Source organism: Podarcis filfolensis (genome assembly GCF_964270895.1).
Source record: "Podarcis filfolensis genome assembly, chromosome: 2".
NCBI classification, from domain to species: Eukaryota; Metazoa; Chordata; class Lepidosauria; order Squamata; family Lacertidae; genus Podarcis; species Podarcis filfolensis.
This window is the reverse complement of record NC_139605.1, coordinates 36,286,280-36,306,495: the sequence shown is the minus strand read 5'-3', so window position 1 is coordinate 36,306,495 and position 20,216 is coordinate 36,286,280. Positions and strand designations below refer to the sequence as shown.

General features: G+C 44.6%; 1 protein-coding gene across 2 annotated transcripts; it reads left to right on the top strand.

Annotated features, from left to right (window-relative positions):
* The first annotated feature begins 1,558 nt into the window (after positions 1 to 1,558).
* Positions 1,559 to 15,796, top strand: EFCAB12 (EF-hand calcium binding domain 12). 2 transcript variants are annotated; one of them, XM_083601193.1, is made up of 10 exons: positions 1,559 to 1,872; positions 3,343 to 3,856; positions 5,894 to 6,082; positions 6,715 to 6,877; positions 8,647 to 8,843; positions 9,872 to 10,085; positions 10,999 to 11,143; positions 11,853 to 11,951; positions 14,034 to 14,135; positions 15,429 to 15,796. In XM_083601193.1, the coding sequence occupies exons 1-10, from the start codon at positions 1,754 to 1,756 to the stop codon at positions 15,685 to 15,687; spliced, it is 2,001 nt and encodes a 666-aa protein (XP_083457319.1). In that variant the 5' UTR covers positions 1,559 to 1,753; the 3' UTR covers positions 15,688 to 15,796. The 2 variants fall into 2 exon arrangements, with proteins under 2 accessions (XP_083457319.1, XP_083457320.1); XM_083601194.1 differs by having other exon boundaries at positions 1,561 to 1,872; positions 8,653 to 8,843.
* The last annotated feature ends 4,420 nt before the right edge of the window (positions 15,797 to 20,216 follow it).

Sequence of the window (20,216 nt, the reverse complement as noted above, 5' to 3'; positions counted from 1 at the left end):
GGAGGAGCACAGAAGACCATGGGGCCAAGGAGGGGAAAGAAGTTATGTTTGATGGTACAACATTGAATCTCACTTATTTTTATTTGCCTGCCTTTCATTTATGGTGGGGCCATTTTTGCTCAGTGATAATCAAGCATCATTCAAAAAAAAATCACAAAGAATCTTGGTCCACAAAGACTAATTTACTCTTGCATAAGCTACCATGGGCCATAGCTCACTGCATTTGTGAAGGTTCCATGCCATGAAGGGGTATAACATAATAAATTAATCCTTAAGAAGCTGCAAGACTCTTGGGCACATTTTCTGCAGCAAATGAACATGGCAAAGAAAACTGCAAAGAGCAGTGTTTGTTAAGAGTGAAAACATCACAGCACCAGCCCTTTCCTTAAATAAAAGTAAGTGGCCTTAATAGAAAATATAGTTCCAAATGGCTGATTGTTGCAACTTGCTGATTCTGTGGGTTCACCCTATCTGTACTTGAAAGCAATAATAAAAAGAGGAAAAATAAAATTACAATAGAATAAAATAATCATATAAAACTTAGAAAAGAATGAGTGCCATAAAATATATTTCGTAGTGGAATACAAGGTTTTCATTGGTACCAAACATACAAAATATTCCTGAATGTTACCAAAGAAACATTTAGCGGGACTGTGCCAGCAATGAGATTGTTTGTGATTTATTATATAACCAAACAAGTTCATGATGGGCAGAGTGTTCATGCTTTAGAATTTAGGAGCTACAGGATGAATCGTGAAATAGACAGGTGCAAACTTGACTAAAATATGGGGGGGGAGGCCTGCCCCGCAAAATTGGATCACATGACATGGCACAGCACACTATTTGAATGGCAATGCCCATCAACTGGAGGTGGGTGGGCCCCCTCAAATATTTTAGGGGGGCGAAGACCCCTCAGGCCCTGGGAGTTGGCTCCTATGGAAATAGGGTTGTCATACGTCTGGAATTTGCCTGTTATATATAACATATACGGAATACCGCTGTCTCTAGCGGCATCCCGGTGGAAATGGATTGGGTGCCCGGGAAACTTCGGATGTACGGCAGCCCATGCCGATTTTCCATAAAAAAATAGCTCAACAACTTTGCCCCCAAAAGCTCCGGATTTTCACTGTTTGAAATATGGCAACCTAGTATTAAAAAGTCGCTCCGGGAAGCTTACTCTGTTTGCTCGGCCAACTGCATAGACGGGGAAGCAGAGAAACCGATTTAAGTGTTAACGTGCTCCGCCTTGAGAGCCACGCGCGCTCCCCGTTGACTTCAGTGGGGTTTTGGATAGGATCAGGCTGCGAACAAACCAAAAGCCTGCGCCACGTCCAGTCTCCTTCCAGCTTCACGGCCTCCGTCTCGAGAATCCACTGTCCAGGCGCAAGAGCGACGCCGAGCCATTCATCGCCACGCGGGATTGGCGCGAGCTGCTTCCCAGGGTTGCCGACACAACGTTCGGGCCGGCGTCTCTCGGCCAATCAGCTGCCGCCGTCCGCGGCCGTTGCCTTGGCGCCCGCCAAAATGCAACTCTTGCCTTGTGCTCTAACGCAGATGCGTAAGAAAGAACAACGCGGACCTTGCCCTTTTGCTCCCTGGACCGCTTGAGGGCTACAGAAGAGAAAGAAGGGGGTTCGTCCTCGGCTTCTTCTTTCCCCTCTGCCCATCTGAGATGAGAAGGCTTTTCTGAGCTTCTTCTGAAAAACCCACCGGACGATTTTTTTCGTTAGGAGGCGTCCGATCCTACACCGAAATGTCGACCAAAATGGATCAGACGAGCTGGTCATCGCGAACATCAGGCGCTCGGAGTGAATCGCGGCAATTTAGCACTTCGTCGCAACCTCGGCTAAGTGTCGTTTCTTCGCCCAAGAGGTTTGTAGACTGCAGCATGAGGCCTTACGGAGCCCGTTTCCCACAGATAACATTATAAACAATTAGTTCAGTAGGGTTTTTGGGAGGTGTGAATTCAGTAGTGCAGCATTTAAGGAACTGTTATTGTTTATTGGAGATGGCCAACGTGGTGCCCTCAAAATGGGCCAAAAGTTGTCAACTAAAAGGTATCTGAGCGGGTTACATAGAAAAACTCATACATAAATGTACTGTATTATAAAACAGAACAGGAAAACATTCATATAAAACATCAACATTTCTTACAGCATATAAAAGACAAGAACCCCCCCCCCCCCAGAGGTTGTTCTTTGCTTGTAAAGAAATAGGGGTAGAATAATTTTAATCTTGTAAAATCTGGTTTGTTTTTCCTTAAGAAAGAAGGGTGTGTCTAGGCCAACCCCATCCTCTCTCGCCATCAAAGGAACACAAGTGAATAGCAGAGAACCTGCACAAGTGACGCTGACACAAAAATATTAAGTATAATAGAAACATTGCCAGCCGACCTCAGTTCTTTCTTTCTTTCTCATGAGCATCGTGTGGGATTTGGCTTTTAAGTTGCTTCCTGCTATGATACAATGGCACTGAGTGAGCAACTGAAAGAGGCATTCTTTCTGTACACTGATGTTTCCCAGACAGTGGTAGCTGATACACAGGGCCACAATCACCCAGCTGGCAACCCAAGTTGGATTGTAAGACTTTGAAGACACCTGCTCTGGGTTGTCTTCTCAACTATCCGCTCATTGGGTAAAACAAGTAACACATGTAGTTCCTATGCCATGAATAAATGCATCCCTTCCCCATGAATTTATTGTTCTATATGACAGTAATGTGCCGTGCATGCAAATTGCACATTGAAGTAATGAAATGTGGTGCCCAGCTTATGGATGTGGAGGGGGGGTGGCAATTAGGTATGAGAGCCTTTAGGTAATCTGCAAGCTCCAGCCCCCGTAGTTTTTGTCAAATTACTGTCCCCCTCCCCATCCCTTTCTAAAAACAATAGCGGGTGAGGCCATCACATAAAGTAAGCCCCCCCCCCAACGCCGCATACACATATTAATCTGAACATGGGTTACATGCACTATTTTTTAAAAAAAACAGACAAGCACATTTTGTTGTACTCCAAACAGTTTATCTAGTATGTGTAAAAGAAAAAACTGCCCAGCGATAGAGACACTCCAGCCCCTTCTGTTTCTTCATTATTTATATATATATTTATTTATTTTTCTGTGTCTTCATGAGCCACTTCTATGGTGTGTCTCAGAGAGAGCCTGTAATTCTGCCCTTGAGTAACTGATTGACTGGTCAGATCAAACACAGTGCAGAAACAGCAGAATTATCCATTCCTGGTGGAGGTCTAATGGAAAGAGACTTAGCTTTGGGTGGGGGATATAAAACAAGGTTTTGTTTTATTGGGGTAAATTTAACTTCCTCATCCCTTTGTTCTCTTTTCAGCGAAGGCGAAGCTCTGTCAAATGCAGCATTGCTCGAAGACTCCCCCGCCGACAACCTGGATTGGGTTTTAGATCACTGCTTTAAACAATTCAAGATCAGAGAGGCTTATCCACATTTTTTCCTCAAAGTGAAAGCAAGCAGATTTGGGCCCCCCAGATCTCGACGTCGCATTCTCATTGCCCCTCCGATGAATGAAATGGCGGTTCGTGGGCCCAGGCCTCGCCCGCCTGAACTTCCCGCTCCAGAGCAGAAACCTGTGGGCTCAGGAAAACCTCCAGAGGTTGAAGATAAAACCTCTGCGAAAGAGGAGGTAGACCTGCAAGAGCTGGAAGCTTGGATCCAGGGAAGAATACAACTGCAGAATCTGCTGAACTGTGTGGACCTGGAGCAGTGGCTGATGGGGAAAGAGCCCGTCAGTGAGCAGGAACAAAATGTGCTGAGGAAGATACAAGAAGACAAGGAAGCGTTGAAGACTAAAGTGCAAGCCAAGTTGTGGGAAGATGACACCCTTGAGGTAAGCGGTGGAGGCTGGTCCTTTAGGGGCTAGTTTGGCAGGCCCCGCCCCCCCATCTCCCTGCCATTAGCTAGCCCCCACCTGCCTGCCTTCTTACTTACAGTTAGCCCAGGGGGTTGGCTCTGACTGCCAGATCCGCTCTCCTCCTGTTTTAAGGTAAAGGTAAAGGGACCCCTGACCATTAGGTCCAGTCGTGACCGACTCTGGGGTTGCAGTGCTCATCTCGCTTTATTGGCCGAGGGAGCCGGCGTATAGCTTCTAGGTCATGTGACCAGCATGACTAAGCCGCTTCTGGCGAACCAGAGCAGCGCACGGAAACGCCGTTTACCTTCCCACCGGAGCAGTACCTATTTATCTACTTGCACTTTGATGTGCTTTCGAACTGCTAGGTTGGCAGGAGCAGGGACTGAGCAACGGGAGCTCACCCCGTTGCGGGGATTCGAACTGCCGACCTTCTGATCGGCAAGCCCTAGGCTCAGTGGTTTAAATCACAGCACCACCCGCGTCCCTCCTGTTTTAGGTGTGACCAATATATGTGCTGTCACACACACAGTGCCAAACCCGAAAGTAACCCAGAAACGTCATAAAGACGTCACTAAAAGGGCGGTACGGGGTGTTTGCAGGCTTTTTCAGTGGGTTTGCGGTTTCACGGGTAAATGAGGGGTTGGCTGTGTGACAGTGTTGGAACTTATTAGGAACTTGCAAATTCATAGTGCCACAGAGAGCCACAGCTGGCCTCAGCGACTCAGCTGTTTGACATTTAAGGCAGTTTTGCTCCCTGTGTGCTATCTCATAGGGATACAATTCTCCAGGGAGTTTCAGTTTCGAATAATGGGAGAAATACGTAATTTGTTGATGGGTTGAGATAAATATTCTACTTATAAGGTTTCTGCCTGTGCCTTAGCAGCTCAGAAGATCGGATAAATTTAACTGACTGACTGATTTAAGGTCGTGAAGACCCCAAATGGAGGTTTTCATTTTGCAAACAAAAATGTTCCCCCATCTCAGCTATTACTCTTTTACAATATCCATTAACAAAAATAGAACAATGTAACAAATGAAATTATGCAATATAACAACAAGGTCACACACACACACACACACACACACACACACACACACACACCTTTACCTTTGCACCAGGAAGGATATTGGGGGGAAGAGGGAGCGTGTCTCTGTTGCCAAGCAGCTAACCTTAACCCTCTCCTGCCACAATCCCATCAAGCATAGATCCTGATTAGGGCAAGATGGGGACGGGGATTTGCAGCCAATGGGCATTTTGTTAAGGTAATGCAATATGCATGGACATGTGTATCTGGAAGCACATCCAAAAGTAGACACGGTTTATTTACAGTGTATCCTCTTCAATGGGATGTGAATCTATATATACAGGCAGCAACTGTTTTAGATGCATCCATGCATGCACCATTCATGCATGCATGCATCGCGCCAAACCCAGAAGTGACCCGGAAGCATCAGAAAAAGGGTGGTGCGGTGGCCGAACGGGGTGTTTGCAGACTTTTTCAATGGTGGTTCTTCAAATATACTCAATTTCACTTAAATGTGTGGTGCCTTGCAACAAACCCCATGTTAATTGGGAGTTGCCTGCATCCCTATCCACATTCTGCCTCAACTCATCACCTGCAACTCCACAAACTGCATTTGGATCAGGACAACAGGCTTGTTTTGCAATCCTGGCCGGTAAGAAAACTTGCAGCATGACAGGGAGTTCAGCTCACTCACCTGATCAAAAGGGACACTTAACTGTTCCCTCTATTCAGAGTGAGGTCAATGGGAATAGTTTTTCTCGCCTTCACCATCAACACAACGCCAGCTCTGATTGGCTACGTGGCTTCATAATGTTGTTTCATTGTGATGTTTCATTGTTTTCATTGTGATGACTGATTGGCTGGTTCTTTCGTGTTCCTATGGCCAATGAGAATGTTTCTCTATGACCAATGAGAATGTTTCTTCTTCACAGGAAGAACGTTTTACATGTCCTTTTCCATCCCCTCCCCCCCACCCAATGTCTTTCAGAATCTGAGACCGAAGCCACCACACAAGATTGTCATCCCTCGTGTCAACGCTCCTCACCCCAAGTCCCTCATGACGCTGCAAAACCTTCTGCACAAGCAGAAACTCAAGCTGGTGGACCTCTTTAAGAAATCAGACAGGACCAAGACGATGAGGTTCAGCAGAGCCGACTTCATTAAAATAATCCAAGAGGTAAGTGGCAAAGACTATTTATAAGCCATTTCCCTGTTTAGACAGAGAGATTGGGTAGATGTTCCTGGGTGGGGATTTTCGGTAGTTGCTTCTCAGCCATGGGAATCACATATTCAACCCATTTTTGCACACTTGTTCCTCTTACGTTGAAGGATGTGTGTGCAGCTTCTATATGCTTATGCTTCTAGCCAAATCAGGGCACAGGCATCCTCTTGCACACCAACTATTGGCCTACATCATTTCACTTGCTGCTAATGGGCACACACAATACGAATGCTCAAGGATTTCAGTGGGTTAGCATTTGAATATAACGGGTTCTGAATTCTGCTTCCTGGGAGAATATACAGATCGAAATGAAATCACCCCTTCCGTTTTTGCACTTTGCTAATATGGTTCTCAGCACAAAAACTATACATTAAAGATAAGCACATACTAGGTTAAAATGCATACATAATGTGTTTTTTTAGGATATGATGCATTTCAAACATGCATATTTTGTGAAGAACGTACAAAGATAAGGCAGATTATTGCAATAAGGAGTGACTCTCTCTCTCTTCAGTTTGGTGGTCACACATCTTACTTACTGTGATTGGACCTGATGATTGCAGTTTTGATTTTATACTCGTTTGCAGACCAACATTCCTCTCAGTACAACTGACCTGGAAGACGTGATCACCTACCTCATGATGTCAAAGAAAGTGAATTATATAAACAATGATGACCTGGTTGAGTGTCAGAGAATATGGGCAGATAACTTAAGAGAGCAATGGAGGCAGCCTAAAGAATCAAAGCCAGGTAAACAAACAAGCAAAAGTGTTAGGACGTGGTTCTGTTGTCTTGACATCGCTAACGGGGATGAAGTTTTCAGCTTCAGTTGCTGATGGTTGTAATAAAGGTTATCATAGGAATTCCTTGTACAAAAAAAATAAGTTGGCACTCCAGTGTGTATCCTGATACTACAAGCCCTGGCTGTAGCAATTTATCCTGCACCTCCAAGAGTTTCTAAGAGCCTTGCTAACCCAAGCTGATTACAGATGGGAAGGAAAGGCAGGTTTGGCCTACATATTTGGAAGGGATGTTTGAGTCATATCTGAATAACCCTAGTAGTACTTTTTACCTCCAGCAGCATTGGTCTTGCGGAGTCAATCTTCACATAAAATAATTGAGTGGCATGACTGGGCCAACCAGCAAACCACTGCCAGAGGGGGTGGGGGAAAGGCCACCTTCAGTTTTCAGTCCATGCTTTCGTTCCTCTTCAAAAGATACTCTGCTGTCCAGTATGTTGTAAGGCTGCCATCCTGGCCCCTGGTCAGAAGCGAAGGAGACTGATGGAGCAGTACAGCTGCCGCCGCAGTCCTTCAACCCCTGCTGGCCAGGGATAAAGGTGCAGGGAAAAGTTCCCCTTTGCTGTGCCTACTCCATGGAAACCCCAACAAATGCAATTCAGAGTCAAATGGACAGGCTTTTTATGTCAAGAGCTGTATTTCCTTCAGTGGTGTGTGTGTAATCTGTTGGGGGCTGCAGGCCAGTAGAGGTGGAGCCAGAGGCAAAAGCGTTCTGAATTATATCAGAAACAAGGGCTGCTTTGTTTTGGTTTTCACCATAGCTACCTGCTTTGGACTTGAGGACCCTTTGGGTCCCTTCCAGTTCCACAGTTCTATGAGTCTGTACCTCAGATTAGAATTCCCAGTGCTGTGCAGATGTAAGCCCTACTGGATTTGAGGTGATTACTCTCGAATAAGTATTGCAAGGGAATTACTTTCTTTTAATACAACAGGCCAGAATTGTCAGTTTGCATTTCTTAGTGCAGAAAGTATTGATCTGATGTGTAGAGATCTTTCCTATTCTAATTAATTCAAGAGGGTTCTGGAAGCTTCTCTGTGTGAAAGAAACAAGCAGAAGGTTACTGATGTTTGGGTTATTTTTTCTGAGAAGCTGAGTACAGCTGGTTTAAACTGGTTCTCTTTCTCTTTCAGTCAAGGTCATGCTGACTATAAATGTAGGGCCAGAAGGAGCCATGGTTTCACTTTCTCTTTCTACCTCTCTTCCTTCTGGTGTGGTGTTCTGTACATAGTATGCTTAGTGTTAAGGTTTAGACTTATTATAAGTTATTGTAAGTTTAAGTTAAGTCTGCTGCAACTGGATTTCTTACGGACAGTGCCAATCCTGAATGTATTGGATTTGTGACCATTATGCTCATTTGCCTTCAGTAGCAGTAAAACTCTGCTGGATTCAATATTAATTGCCTCTGGTCTATTTTTGGGGAATCCTGCAACATGTTTAAGTTTTTACTCTACTAACTAAACGTCGAAGTTCTGCTCTGGTTCAATATTGAGTAGAATTTCATGACAAGAATGGCTACTGTTCACTTTGAAAACCCCTGTGAGGAAAAATATCTCATGACGTCCTCCTATGAAGAAAGAGAATGAGCCAGCATGATCTAGCATGAAAAGGCATTAAACTGTCAGGCGACAGGTGCTTGCTGGTGGTCATGGCACAGATTTCCTGTTTGTGAGAAATTCTGACAGGTTTCTAATGTTTCCCCCTTTCTCCCCTTCTGAAAGAAACAGAAGAGCTCCCACCTTCCGCACCACAGAAGTCTTGTAGGAGAAGTGGTACATTCTCCAAACATTCTGGTGAAGCAAAGATATGCCGGCTTGAAGTTCCCCCCATCAACACAGAAGTAGACCGCATGCATCTATCTTTTAATCAGATGGAGGAAGCTGGGAAAAGATACAAGGAAATGAGACGACGGACTAAGGTACCGTGTTTCTGCGGCAGAACTCTTTGCACCTTCGATGCTGTAAAAAGACACGTCGAGTTACCCCTCAAACGCTGTCTTACTCTGTTGAGTTGGCTCCAAACCTTGGGTTTTGCAAGTTAAAGGACTTACTCCATTCACAGCAGTGAGTCAAATCCAGTGGAAATTCTCCCCCTACTAACTGGACGCTCCTTTCAGCAATTTTTCTTTCCATTTTCTGTCCTGATTCCCCCTTTCCTCAGAGCAGATTTTGGGGTCACTAAAAGGCTGCAGGAGGAAGGGAGGGTTTTTTTGGTGGGGGGAGCTTCTCAGACCATTTTCAGGTACCTTTTCACAGATCAGGAGTGGGAACTCGTATCCCTTCAGTTGTTGTTGTCATCGTTGGACTCCAACTCCCATCATCCTTGACTGGAGAGCCAGTGTGGTGTAGTGGTTAAGAGTGGTAGTCTCGTAACCTGGGGAACTGGGTTTGCGTCTCCGCTCCTCCACATGCAGCTGCTGGGTGACCTTGGGCTAGTCACACTTCTTTGAAGTCTCTCAGCCCCACTCACCTCACAGAGTGTTTGTTGTGGGGGAGGAAGGGAAAGGAGAATGTTAGCTGCTTTGAGACTCCTGAAGGGGAGTGAAAGGCGGGATATCAAATCCAAACTCTTCTTCTCTTCTTCTGTTGGCCATGCTGGCTGGGGCTGATGGGAGTTGGAGTGCAGCAACACCGGCTGGGCCACAGGCTCCCCACCCCGACAGTGTGTAGGGCAGAGTTAGAAAGGAATATACATTAGGTCAGGAATGGGAAACCTGCGTTTGAACCAAGAATCCCCATCATCCCTGGCCAATAGTCCTGTTGATTAGAATTGAGAGGAGTTGCTGTCCCAACAATATCTGGAGGACCACACTTTCCCACAAGCCCTATATTAGTAGGTCCTTTAATTCTCAGGTGGAAAATCCTCCTCGGCACACTACGATGTTTTGCACAGGACAGCAGCATTCAGATGTTTTGTAACAAAAGAGGCAATGTCTTTTCGTTGCAGAGAAAGACCAACCCCTTGGAATATGCAGAACAGTGTAAGCTTGTGAAATCCGGAGACGCAGTTGTGGACGGCCACTGCTTTCCGAGCACCATCCAGGGTGAAATGGGAGAGCTGGTGGACCAACACCGGCTGGCTTGCTACCTGGTCTACACTCAGTGTCTCAAGCTGTGTGAAAAATACGGCGTCCCGCTTACCGAGAAGATGCTGAAAAGGGGTATGGTGAAACAAGGGGACTGGAGGGAATGCTGTATATATCATCAAAGCTGGGTGGTGTTTACACTGGCTCAGGGTCAAAGTCGCCTGCTAATCCCCCCCCCCCAAAAAAAATACCTAGGCAGAATAACACTGTTATGTAGTTGTTCAGGTCTGATGGGTGGTGGGTCTGGTATAACAAAGAATACAGTCGACTCAGGTTACAACCCTAAACCCACTTGCTTAGGGAGTTATGTTCTAGCAGACTTATTTCCGTGCAAAGATGTATAGGGTTGCGCTGCGGAACTTTACACACAGCCTGTTGTTATCCTGCGATTCCGTACAAGTGCTCCACAAGCACACCAACATGGCTGCGTTTCTAGCCCTTATGAAGGTAGGCTTTAGAGCGCAGGCAATGCCCATCCAAGTTCTGTAAGGTAGGCAAAGCGAGGAGGGAGATTGGCTGGTGCAGAGTTACACCAGCAACGCCCAATTAACTCAGATGCACCGGCTCAGGTTGGGCTCTTTCAGGCAAGCTGTCCGCTCTAGAGGTCCACCACTCACGTGAGTCATGGGGAAATCCACAAGTTGCTTGAACCTACCCAGGATTATTTGTACAGTGGTACCTTGGGTTACATACACTTCAGGTTACAGAATCTGCTAACCCAGAAATAGTACCTCGGGTTAAGAACTTTGCTTCAGGATGAGAACAGAAATCGTGCTCCGGCGGCACAGTGGCAGCAGGAGGCCCCATTAGCTAAAGTGGTGCTTCAGGTTAAGAAAAGTTTCAGGTTAAGAACGGACCTCTGGAATGAATTAAGTACTTAACCCGAGGTACCACTGTATAGCTAAGGTAGAAATTTTGCTGTATGTGGGTTGACTGTAATGCCACAGTTCTTTCTTTCTTCTAAAATTTTCGTTTTCTGTACCATCAGCTTTGCTCTACCCACCGGACAGAATTGTAAGAGAGGGGAACCATTTCCGCAAAATGAGACAACCTGGAGGTTATTATGACCAATCTGGATACCAACCAAGATTGCCATCAGCACAACCCATAAGCACTTCGGGAGACAAAAAAGGGTTTGTTTGGGTTTTTTAAAAAAATCAAGATGATATACAAATAGGTTTGGTTTGGTTTGAAGATAATACCCTATTACAGTTCCTGTAGAAGCAGCAGAGAAGTCTTTGCAAATTCTCATGCTGGAATTTCCTTGCTACAACCAAAGCCAGTCAACTGGGCATTTTGAATCGATTGGGCACTTTCAGTCCACAGCTCCCTGGCTTAATTGTCCATGGGTGTTCTGGGCAACTTTCACATGGAATATAGGCTGTTAGGTGCATATGGTTAGGGCACCTGGTTTTGACTGAAGTACCATCCCTTAGTGCAGCCCCAAGAACTGCGGGAAATGTTCCTGAGGCTTGAACAGCACCGAGGCTTAAAGTAAGTGAGAAGGTGGACTTTGAGCATCGGATGCCTCAACCTGGCATAAGCAAAAGCAAAGGCACTATAGGATGCAAAGTCCAGAACGCTGGACTGGAAGGTCTTAGGATTTCTATGCCACATCCATGCCCCTGCTTCAGAGCACAGCCATTATGGGCTGCTTACGGGCTCCCATACTGGGTCACTGGTTTAAAATCATTTCCTCAGCAACATTTGAACAACAGTGTTTTTGCTGCTGCAAAAATATTAGGAGGCTTGCGGACAAACGCTGTTCTGAGTGTTTTCTTGTCTTCTCCCTCTATTCCCCTCTTGGTGTCTCTAAACAAATTGTTTTTCCTTCTCCCCTAGAAAGAAGAAGGCAGAGGTTAAGAAGCCAGAGGTCCAAAAAACAGACAAGACCCTTAACACCCGCTGGAAGTCATACAGAGAGTTTTGGAAACTAATGAAGTATGTGTTCAGTCTGCTGGGTGTTATCCTAGACTTTTATCAGTGCTTGTAATATAGAGCTGTGCCATTGAGTTTGGCCCCCTCAGGCTGCAATCCTACCCATGTCTACTCAGAAGCAAGGGGGTATACCCCCAGGTAAGTGTGGTGAGGATTGCAGCCTTATTCTTTCGCAGCCTTTCTGACCCTTCTTATTGAAGTTGACCTGGTCACTCTGCAAAAGCTGATTGGTGTCTTGTCTTAGTGATAGCAAAAAGCCACTTCTGGGGCCTCTATCTCTAAACCACATGGGACAAATGTTTACCTCACATTAAAGTGTGTGGGGGGGATTATTGGGTTTTTATTTTGATTATGTATTTTGTGGTTTCATATTTTGATTTTATTCTGTGAAGTGCCCTGTGATCAGTATATAATTAAAAAAAAAAAAAAAACCCTCTCCCATACAGGCTGCCTCTTTTTTGTTTATTAAATTTGTATACCGCCTTACTATCACACATCTCAAGGTGGTTCACAACATAAAATTACAATGTAAAAAACACAATATATTAATAAAAACAAACACAACCCAATAATCCCACTTGCACAACACATTTAAAAGGGTATTAGATGTCCATCAGCTGACGGCCTGGTTAAAGAGGAACGTTTTTGCCTGGCACCTAAAGCTGTATGAACAAGGCACCTGACAAACCTCCCTGGGGAGAGCATTCTACAAACGGGGAGCCACTGCAAAGAAGGCCTGTTCTCGTGTTGCCACCCTCCAGACCTCACACAGAGGAAGCCCATGAAGAAGGGCCTCAGGTGATGATCGCAGAGTCCAGGTCAGTTCCCTGAGGTACTGTGGCCCTGAGCCATTTAAGGCTTTATAGATCAAAACCAGCACTTTAATGGGGCCCAGAAACTAATTGGCAGCCTGTGCAGTTGGGCCAGGATCGGTGTAATACCGTCTTGCCCCGGTGAGCAACCTGGCCACTGAAATCTGCACTAGCTGAAGTTTCCTAACCATCTTCGGAGGCAGCCCTACGTGTAACGCGCTGCAGTAATCTAACCTAGAAGCTACCAGAGCACAGAACAGTAAATAGGCTGCCCCTGTCTAAATAAGAGCGCAGCTGGGCCACCAGCCGAAGCTGATGGAAGGCATTCTTGTGCCGCTGAGGACACTGAGAGCACTGTAAGCATCCGGTTGCTGCTCTGCGGCTGCACCCTTACCTGCTCTTGCACCTGATGTCATGTAGGACATTTGATGGGGGACAAGCAGGCATAGTTTGGAAAACAGCCTTGTGAGCCAAATGAGGTCTCCTGCTGTGCCTAAGCGGGCCCACAGGCTGGACATTCCTTGGTGAGTGGGGCACACGAACAGCAGACCCCTCTGCAGTTGCCTGTTCGCAGGTACGGTTTGGGGTTCCACTGCTTCGCAAACGGATGTTTTTTCCTCTGCAGAGCAGCTTTGCCGGTCTGCAGAGTAAATATATCCACGTGCAGGCGTGGTTTGAATCCAAAACACACCTGCAAATTGACCAAGAGGGGCTTTGCTGTCAGTCAGCTGGTCGGCACAGGCAGCAAGCCCCTTCAAAGTGGCCTCAGGTGATGGCGTCAGGTGCTTGATGGAAGGAGGCCCAGTTCGCCATCTGGTCCTTGGGCTGAAAGAAAGCTCCCCACTCCTGCTTTGCATCAGCCAAAGCCAGCCTGCTGGCTGCTCCCTCTATTCTGGAGGCCAAGGTGCTGCTTCCCACCACCAGTGCAAACACGGGCAAGAGTGTTCGCAGGGCGAGTGTGCAGAATAGGTCAGGGACTTGTCAGGTGATCAGTGCTGGCAGAACCAGTTGCTGCTGCCTTCTCTTTGAATTCAGCCACTGCATTCAGTGAGCATGCTTCAGTCGGTGTAAATGAGTGCGTAATATTGCCACGTGTGTTACATAGAAGTTAGGCTACGCTTGCTTCCAGGGATTAGATCTGAAATCAGGCTGAAATATTTCAGATATACTGTTTGGGTAGAAATAGGTGTTGGGTCTGGGGCTCCTCTATCCTGTCAGATTTCTCCTTTCCCGCTTGGCCACCTCTAAGCTCACGATGCATTTCTGTTTGCAGGCCTCACTCAAAAAGAGTGCTTCCTCCAGATAATTTTTTCACTGCTTATAACTTCGCCTTAGCTGAATCAATGGGCATACTTGTGGAACAATATGTGGAAAGGTATGGCACACAATGTTTCTTCTTTTCTTTTAGAAGAGTTTTAAAAACAATTTATAGTCTCGTACCTGAAGGTATTTCCTCAGGCAGGCTTTTGATTTAAAGGTTTGGTTCGCCTCCTCCCTCCCTCTCCTCACCTTTTTTCCACTTTGCTTTGGTTTCTTCCCATTCCCAGGTTTAACGATAATATTCTTTAACTCTGCTTCATTCTTTTATTCTCTCCCTGCTTGTGTGCATTCCCTCAAACTCCCCATCCCATCTTTATTTAAGGCTGTGTCCACACCATGCTTTTAAAGTAATGTGGTATAAACAGTCAAAGACTCCTGAGAACTGTGGTAGCTAATGGTGCTAGGAGTTGGTCCCTTCACAGAACAACAGTTTTCAAAGTCACCTGCAAATCGGAGTTAATGGTTCAACCACTCTGAGAATTGTAGCTCTGTGAGAGGAATAGGGGTATCCTAACAACTCAACACCCTTAACAAACCGCAGTCCCCAGGATTCTGTAGGGGGAGGCATGACTGTTAAAGTGGTGTCATAGTGCTTTAAATGTATAGTGCAGATGTGTCAGGATGGTGCCTGACATCTCCATCATCTGGGGATCCTTGGATCGAGATTGTTTTCACACACTAAAACCACATCCTGTAGAATTCTATCAGTTATATTTGATTTGCACAATCATAATGAATTTCAGGAGCCAAAGTTCTTTTTCTGTGGAGCAGGAGCAGTCACCATTAAGAAAAAGAGGTTGGAAAGGGCATATACATGTGTGTGTGTGTGTGTGTGTGTGTGTGTGTGTGTGTGTGTGTGTAATATATGCATATATGTGTGTGTGTGCACGTGTGCATATGCGCATATATATATATGCAGACAGTCCCTGGATCAAGTGACTTTTCTTCCTTAAGTTCTCAAAGCTCTTAACCTAGCTCAAGGTTGTCATCTGAATGAGCCAGATGTTTAAATGAGAATCAATCACAGTCAGTCCACCATTTGAAAAATAAGACTTTAGAGCCACCTTGCCCCAAAATGGCAACTAGACATTCAATTTTGGTGACCGTAACCTTGGTTGAAGGAGTCATTCAGCACCTAGCTTATATATCTGAGTTTATAACGCTACCCTACTCCAAAGCTAGGCCTCCTTTCCATTTTGTGTAGACCTGTGTATTTTCATCTTGTGCTTGCAAGAACGACGAACCATGTTTTCATGAAGTCTCCATGTCACGAAGCCTGCATATTGTGGTTGTGTGTTGGTTTGTGTTTCACGCTAACAGTATTTATTTCCTTGGATTTTGTTTTCAGGGAGCTAAGGAAGATGTTTGCCCACCTGAATCCCAAGACTGACCCAAATAATTTCTGGCCAGGACATCTTCTTAGCCAACTGCGTCTCTTTCTACCCCTGGAAGCCCGCGACAACGGGAATGCTATATTCAGCCACGTCCCTCGCACGTCCCCAGCCTACCCTGCTAGATACAATCCTGACCGCAGCTGGCCAGTCAATGACCAAGGATACGTGTCGTACGGGGATCCAGAATCCCAAAAGCATAATTATTATATTTGACAGTGTTTCAAAATGTTCCTGACATTTCATGAGCACATGACTACTCTGGTGGATCTGCTGTGAAAAGCCAATATCCTAAGCCAAACAAGGACATGGTAAGAAGATTGCAGTGAAAGATGGATGGCAACAGTCTTGTTTGGTTAAAGGGGTTTTTCAAGGCTATCAGTAAACATAATAATAATAATAATAATAATAATAATAATAATAATAATATACCCTGCCCATCTGGCTGGGTTTCCCCAGCTACTCTGGGTGGCTCCCAACATAATAATAATAATAATAATAATAATAATAATAATAATGATGATGATGATGATGTGATAAAACATCAAACATTAAAAACTTCGCTAAACAGGGCTGCCTTCATAAGAATATGCAAAAATGAATTGATAAATGGATGAAAATATAGACTCATAATATGTTAAGATATAGAGTTAAGATAAACGAAAGAAGGTAAGGATTTGCTGATTTGATTATCTAAATGGGAACACAAAAAGGGGAGGTGTGAGGAGGTCAAGGAAACAAGCTAATGAGTTTAAAGTTACTAAAAACGGATTTGTTTTTTAATTCTCTTTTATCTATTTGTTTTTTGTATTTTGTATTTTTATTCCTCTTTTTTTTCTTTTATGTATTTTTCTTTGTTTTCTTTTTTGTATCTTTTTCTTTCTATGTGACTTTTTTCTATTTTGTAAACTTATGTTTTTGTAAAATCACAATAAATATCTTTAAAAAAAAAAAAAGGGCTGCCTTCAGATATTTTCTGCATTTTCTGACTTTAGGCATTCTGAAAAGTAAATGCATGGGTTTAGGGGGCATGCTTGCTAGGTCCCCCAGGCCCCATTGCTGATTTTGTCACCCTTATATTGTCTCAGTATTTCCCAAACTTGGGTCTCCACCTGTTTTTGGACTATTAAGTCCCATCATTCCTGACCATGGGTCCTGCTAGCTAGGGATGGTGGGAATTGTAGTCTAAAAACAGCTGGAGACCAAGTTTGGGAAACACCAGGAGTGTTTATGTATCTATGGAGAATCAGGGTTCTTAAATGTATGGAGAGACTACAGGTACAGAAGGCAGGTTCTAGCACAGGGATAGGCACCCTGGGGCCTTCCAGGTGTAGTTTGGCTCCCAAGTCCATCAGCTCCAGCCAGCATAATTTTATACATCACAGTCAAGGTCTTCCTTTGGTCACCTCCCAGCACCCTGGCAAATTTTAAAGCTCCAAAGATTTTAGCCTTTTCTCATAGGGAAGGTGATCTGACTAATTGGTCATTGAAATTCCTCTTTCTACACCTCTTCCCGCACTTTGGAGTCCTAGAGTGGGCTCATGCCTTGCTTCCAAGCATGACGCAGAGTGCTGGTATTAACTGTAACGTCCTAAATGGCTCAGAATCCAAGGGCCTTAAACTTGGGTGGTCAGACATCAGGCACGCAAGATCTGGTTTGGGGAAGAGCTGTAGCTCCGTGGTAGAGCACATGCTCTGCATGCCGAAAGTGCCAGGTGCCACCCATGCCGTCTCCAGAAAGGACCAAGAAAGACTTGTGCCTTTAACCCTGGAGAGGCACTACCATCCATGTAGGCAACAGCTAAATGGACCAATGGTCTGGCTCAGTATAAGACAGGTCTTTATATTTCACAAACTAGAGGGTGAAATAGTAGCTGGGGGGGACGGGGGAGACATTGAAATTAACGAGCATGACTGAGTTACTTCCATTCATTTCAACCGGTTTACTCTGAGTAAAACTGAGTTGAATGCCCCCGAGCACATGCTCAGCCCAGGAATTTGTCCCCGAGCTAAGCTCGCAATTCTTTAATACAAAAACACCTGATTCTTCGATAATCCTTATTTTAGCACATAGGGCGGGGGGAGGTCTTAGTTGTTGCTATAGTTAAAAGAGTTGGGAGCCAGAAACATTTACAAATCATCCAGAGGTTCACCAGTGATTGTCATGTTCCTTCTTTGCACTTCTTCCTTAAGGATCACCCCATGAATGAGCAATCAGCTTAAGATCTGCCTTCCTGCTGTGTGGTGGCTTCCTAAATTTAAAATGTTTTTCTAACATCCTCTTATCTTTTTTTGTGCCAGATAACCCCCATTTATTTTCCCAGGCCTTTGTGTGGAGTTTTAAGTCTGCTTGTATTGGTTTCACTCTTTTCTTTAGAAGTTTGTTGCTCTTTGTTTCCTGATTGTATTGTTATGGTTTCATCATCACCATCATCATTATTATTTACTATTATTATTTTGTAAGTTACTTTGGGAGTCCTTGAAGAGGGGAGTGGGGGGGGGAAATGTAATGCAATATATCTATTCCTTTTTAAGATGGGCAATCAATATATTCCTTTTTTGAGATGGGCAATCAGAAGAATATGTAGTATTCAAAATCCAGTCACATTATAGATCTATATAAAGGTATTATAATCCCGGCATGTTTTTTCAGTCTCTTTCCTAATAATCTCCAGTACTGAATTTGTCTTTTTTCCAAACAGCAGCCACACTCTGTTGATCTTTCACTTAACTATCCACCATAACGACAAGATCTCTTTCCTAGTTTCTAATGGTCAGTTTAGATCCTATAAGCATATATTGGCTATGGTAGCCCATGACACACAGCCAAACAATGGCTATGCATGTACAAGGCATGTGGAGATGGACAGCAGTGCTCACAGCTGCTTAGCTTCTGCTGCCATGACACCCAGAGCTAAGCCGCAATCTCCCCTGGAAAATAACACAAACAATAAGCCATGAACAAAGCTTGACTACAGGTCAAGCAAGACAAAACAGCCCAGGTATAGATGTAACACTAAGCCAAACCTTGGCAGCGGCAGGACCCAGGGAGGACTGAAGCAACCACAATCCCACACATTTGCTAGCTCATGCTATTCACATTATGAAGTTGGGGGGTGCACTGTTGTGCACCTCTTTCTACTTACTTATACTGAATCTCCTTTACCAGTTTGTTGCCCGTTCAGCATCAGGAACTCTGTTTGTAATTATTCACAGTCTGCATGCCTTTAAAGCAAATTTGATTCACATTTTACCCTCTCAAGCAATTCTGGGCACACAGAGTTACAGTTCCCAGAAACCTTTAACAAACCAGTCCCAAGAATTCTTTGAGGGAAAGAAAATGCCTCGAATGTGGTTCAAAGCCATAGTGTGTACACAGTCAAATGCTAATCGCGGTGCCAGACACTGTCCAATAGGTATTCATTTTCTGGATGTTCCAGTAGCAATGGCAACTCTTCCTGCATAAAGAAATGCATTCCCGCCCCCCCCCCCCGCAAATTTTTACTGCAGTAGAGTGTTAGCGAAACACAGTATCCCCCAATAAAATGCTTGGCACCCCTTAAAACAAATGGTCTATTTACTGAGTTAATAAATTGTATTCAAACCCTGATCGTCTAGAAGGGCTGTAAGAAGTGGTTGCTCTTTACTGCTAGATCGTACAATAAGCAATTATCATATTTTTCAGTGTATAAGACTATATTTTTTCCCTATTTTTTCAACTTTAAAATTGGGGGATTGTCTTATACACGGATAGTGCATATGGGGGATTTCTTTATTTGGAGTCCCAAAAAATAGGGGCCATGTTATACATGGGGTGGGGTGTGTGTGTGTGTGTGTTATACACCAAAAAATACAGTAAACTGCCAATATCCCAGCACCTTCAGAGTGCTTCAAGGTGTGTAGAATGCAAGGGTATGTGAAATATCAGTTTGAAAAATATATACTTGGTGACTTCTAATACTGAAGGTTGGATTAATTATTTGCAAATAAAATTCCAAATAAGGTTGCCAGTGGCTACGCATAAAAAATGCTTTGGTATGTATTTGGGGTGGGAAATTCCAGCATCCACGAAGCTCCTTATATTTTCAAAGAAACGTTTTGCATCTATTATCTAAAACTGCACCATTTCCCTAGAGGGTTTTCAAGGCAATTTGCTTGTCCTCCACATAGTACCGTGGGAACTAATGAATGCCAATTAATTTCATGTAGACTATCTATGTGAACTTCATGAGAACCTGCCTTGCCAAACCCCCGTGCTGCAAAGTTTTAAGCACATCTCTTTTAATATGAAACCCAGACACAGGGATAAGCAGGAAATTCTGAATCATCAACAAGCATGTCTTTAAGAGATGATGATCATAACTACGAACCTGTTCCCTGTATGAACCTGACAGCAAATCCCATTGACCTTGATGGGATTTGCTTCTGAGGAGACTTGTCCAGGATTGCACACTGCAGATGTACAATGGTCTGTGTAATAGTCTGTTTTTAAACTTATAAAAGTGGTCCCTTTGGAAGACGAGCGTTTTATTTAGCAGAAAACTACGGTAGAAGAAACGGGGTTATTTTTTAACGCGAGAGCGGGCGAAACTTGCGAGCAACTCCACGAGGCGGTCAGAACCAACCGCAGAAACTACGGCATGGAGATTGCGCCTGCGCTACCCATGTAAGACCACCAGGTGTCCCTGTAGCAGCAGCCCCTGCTCAAGCGCCTCCAAGCTCCCCACCACTCAGCTCCTAGACTT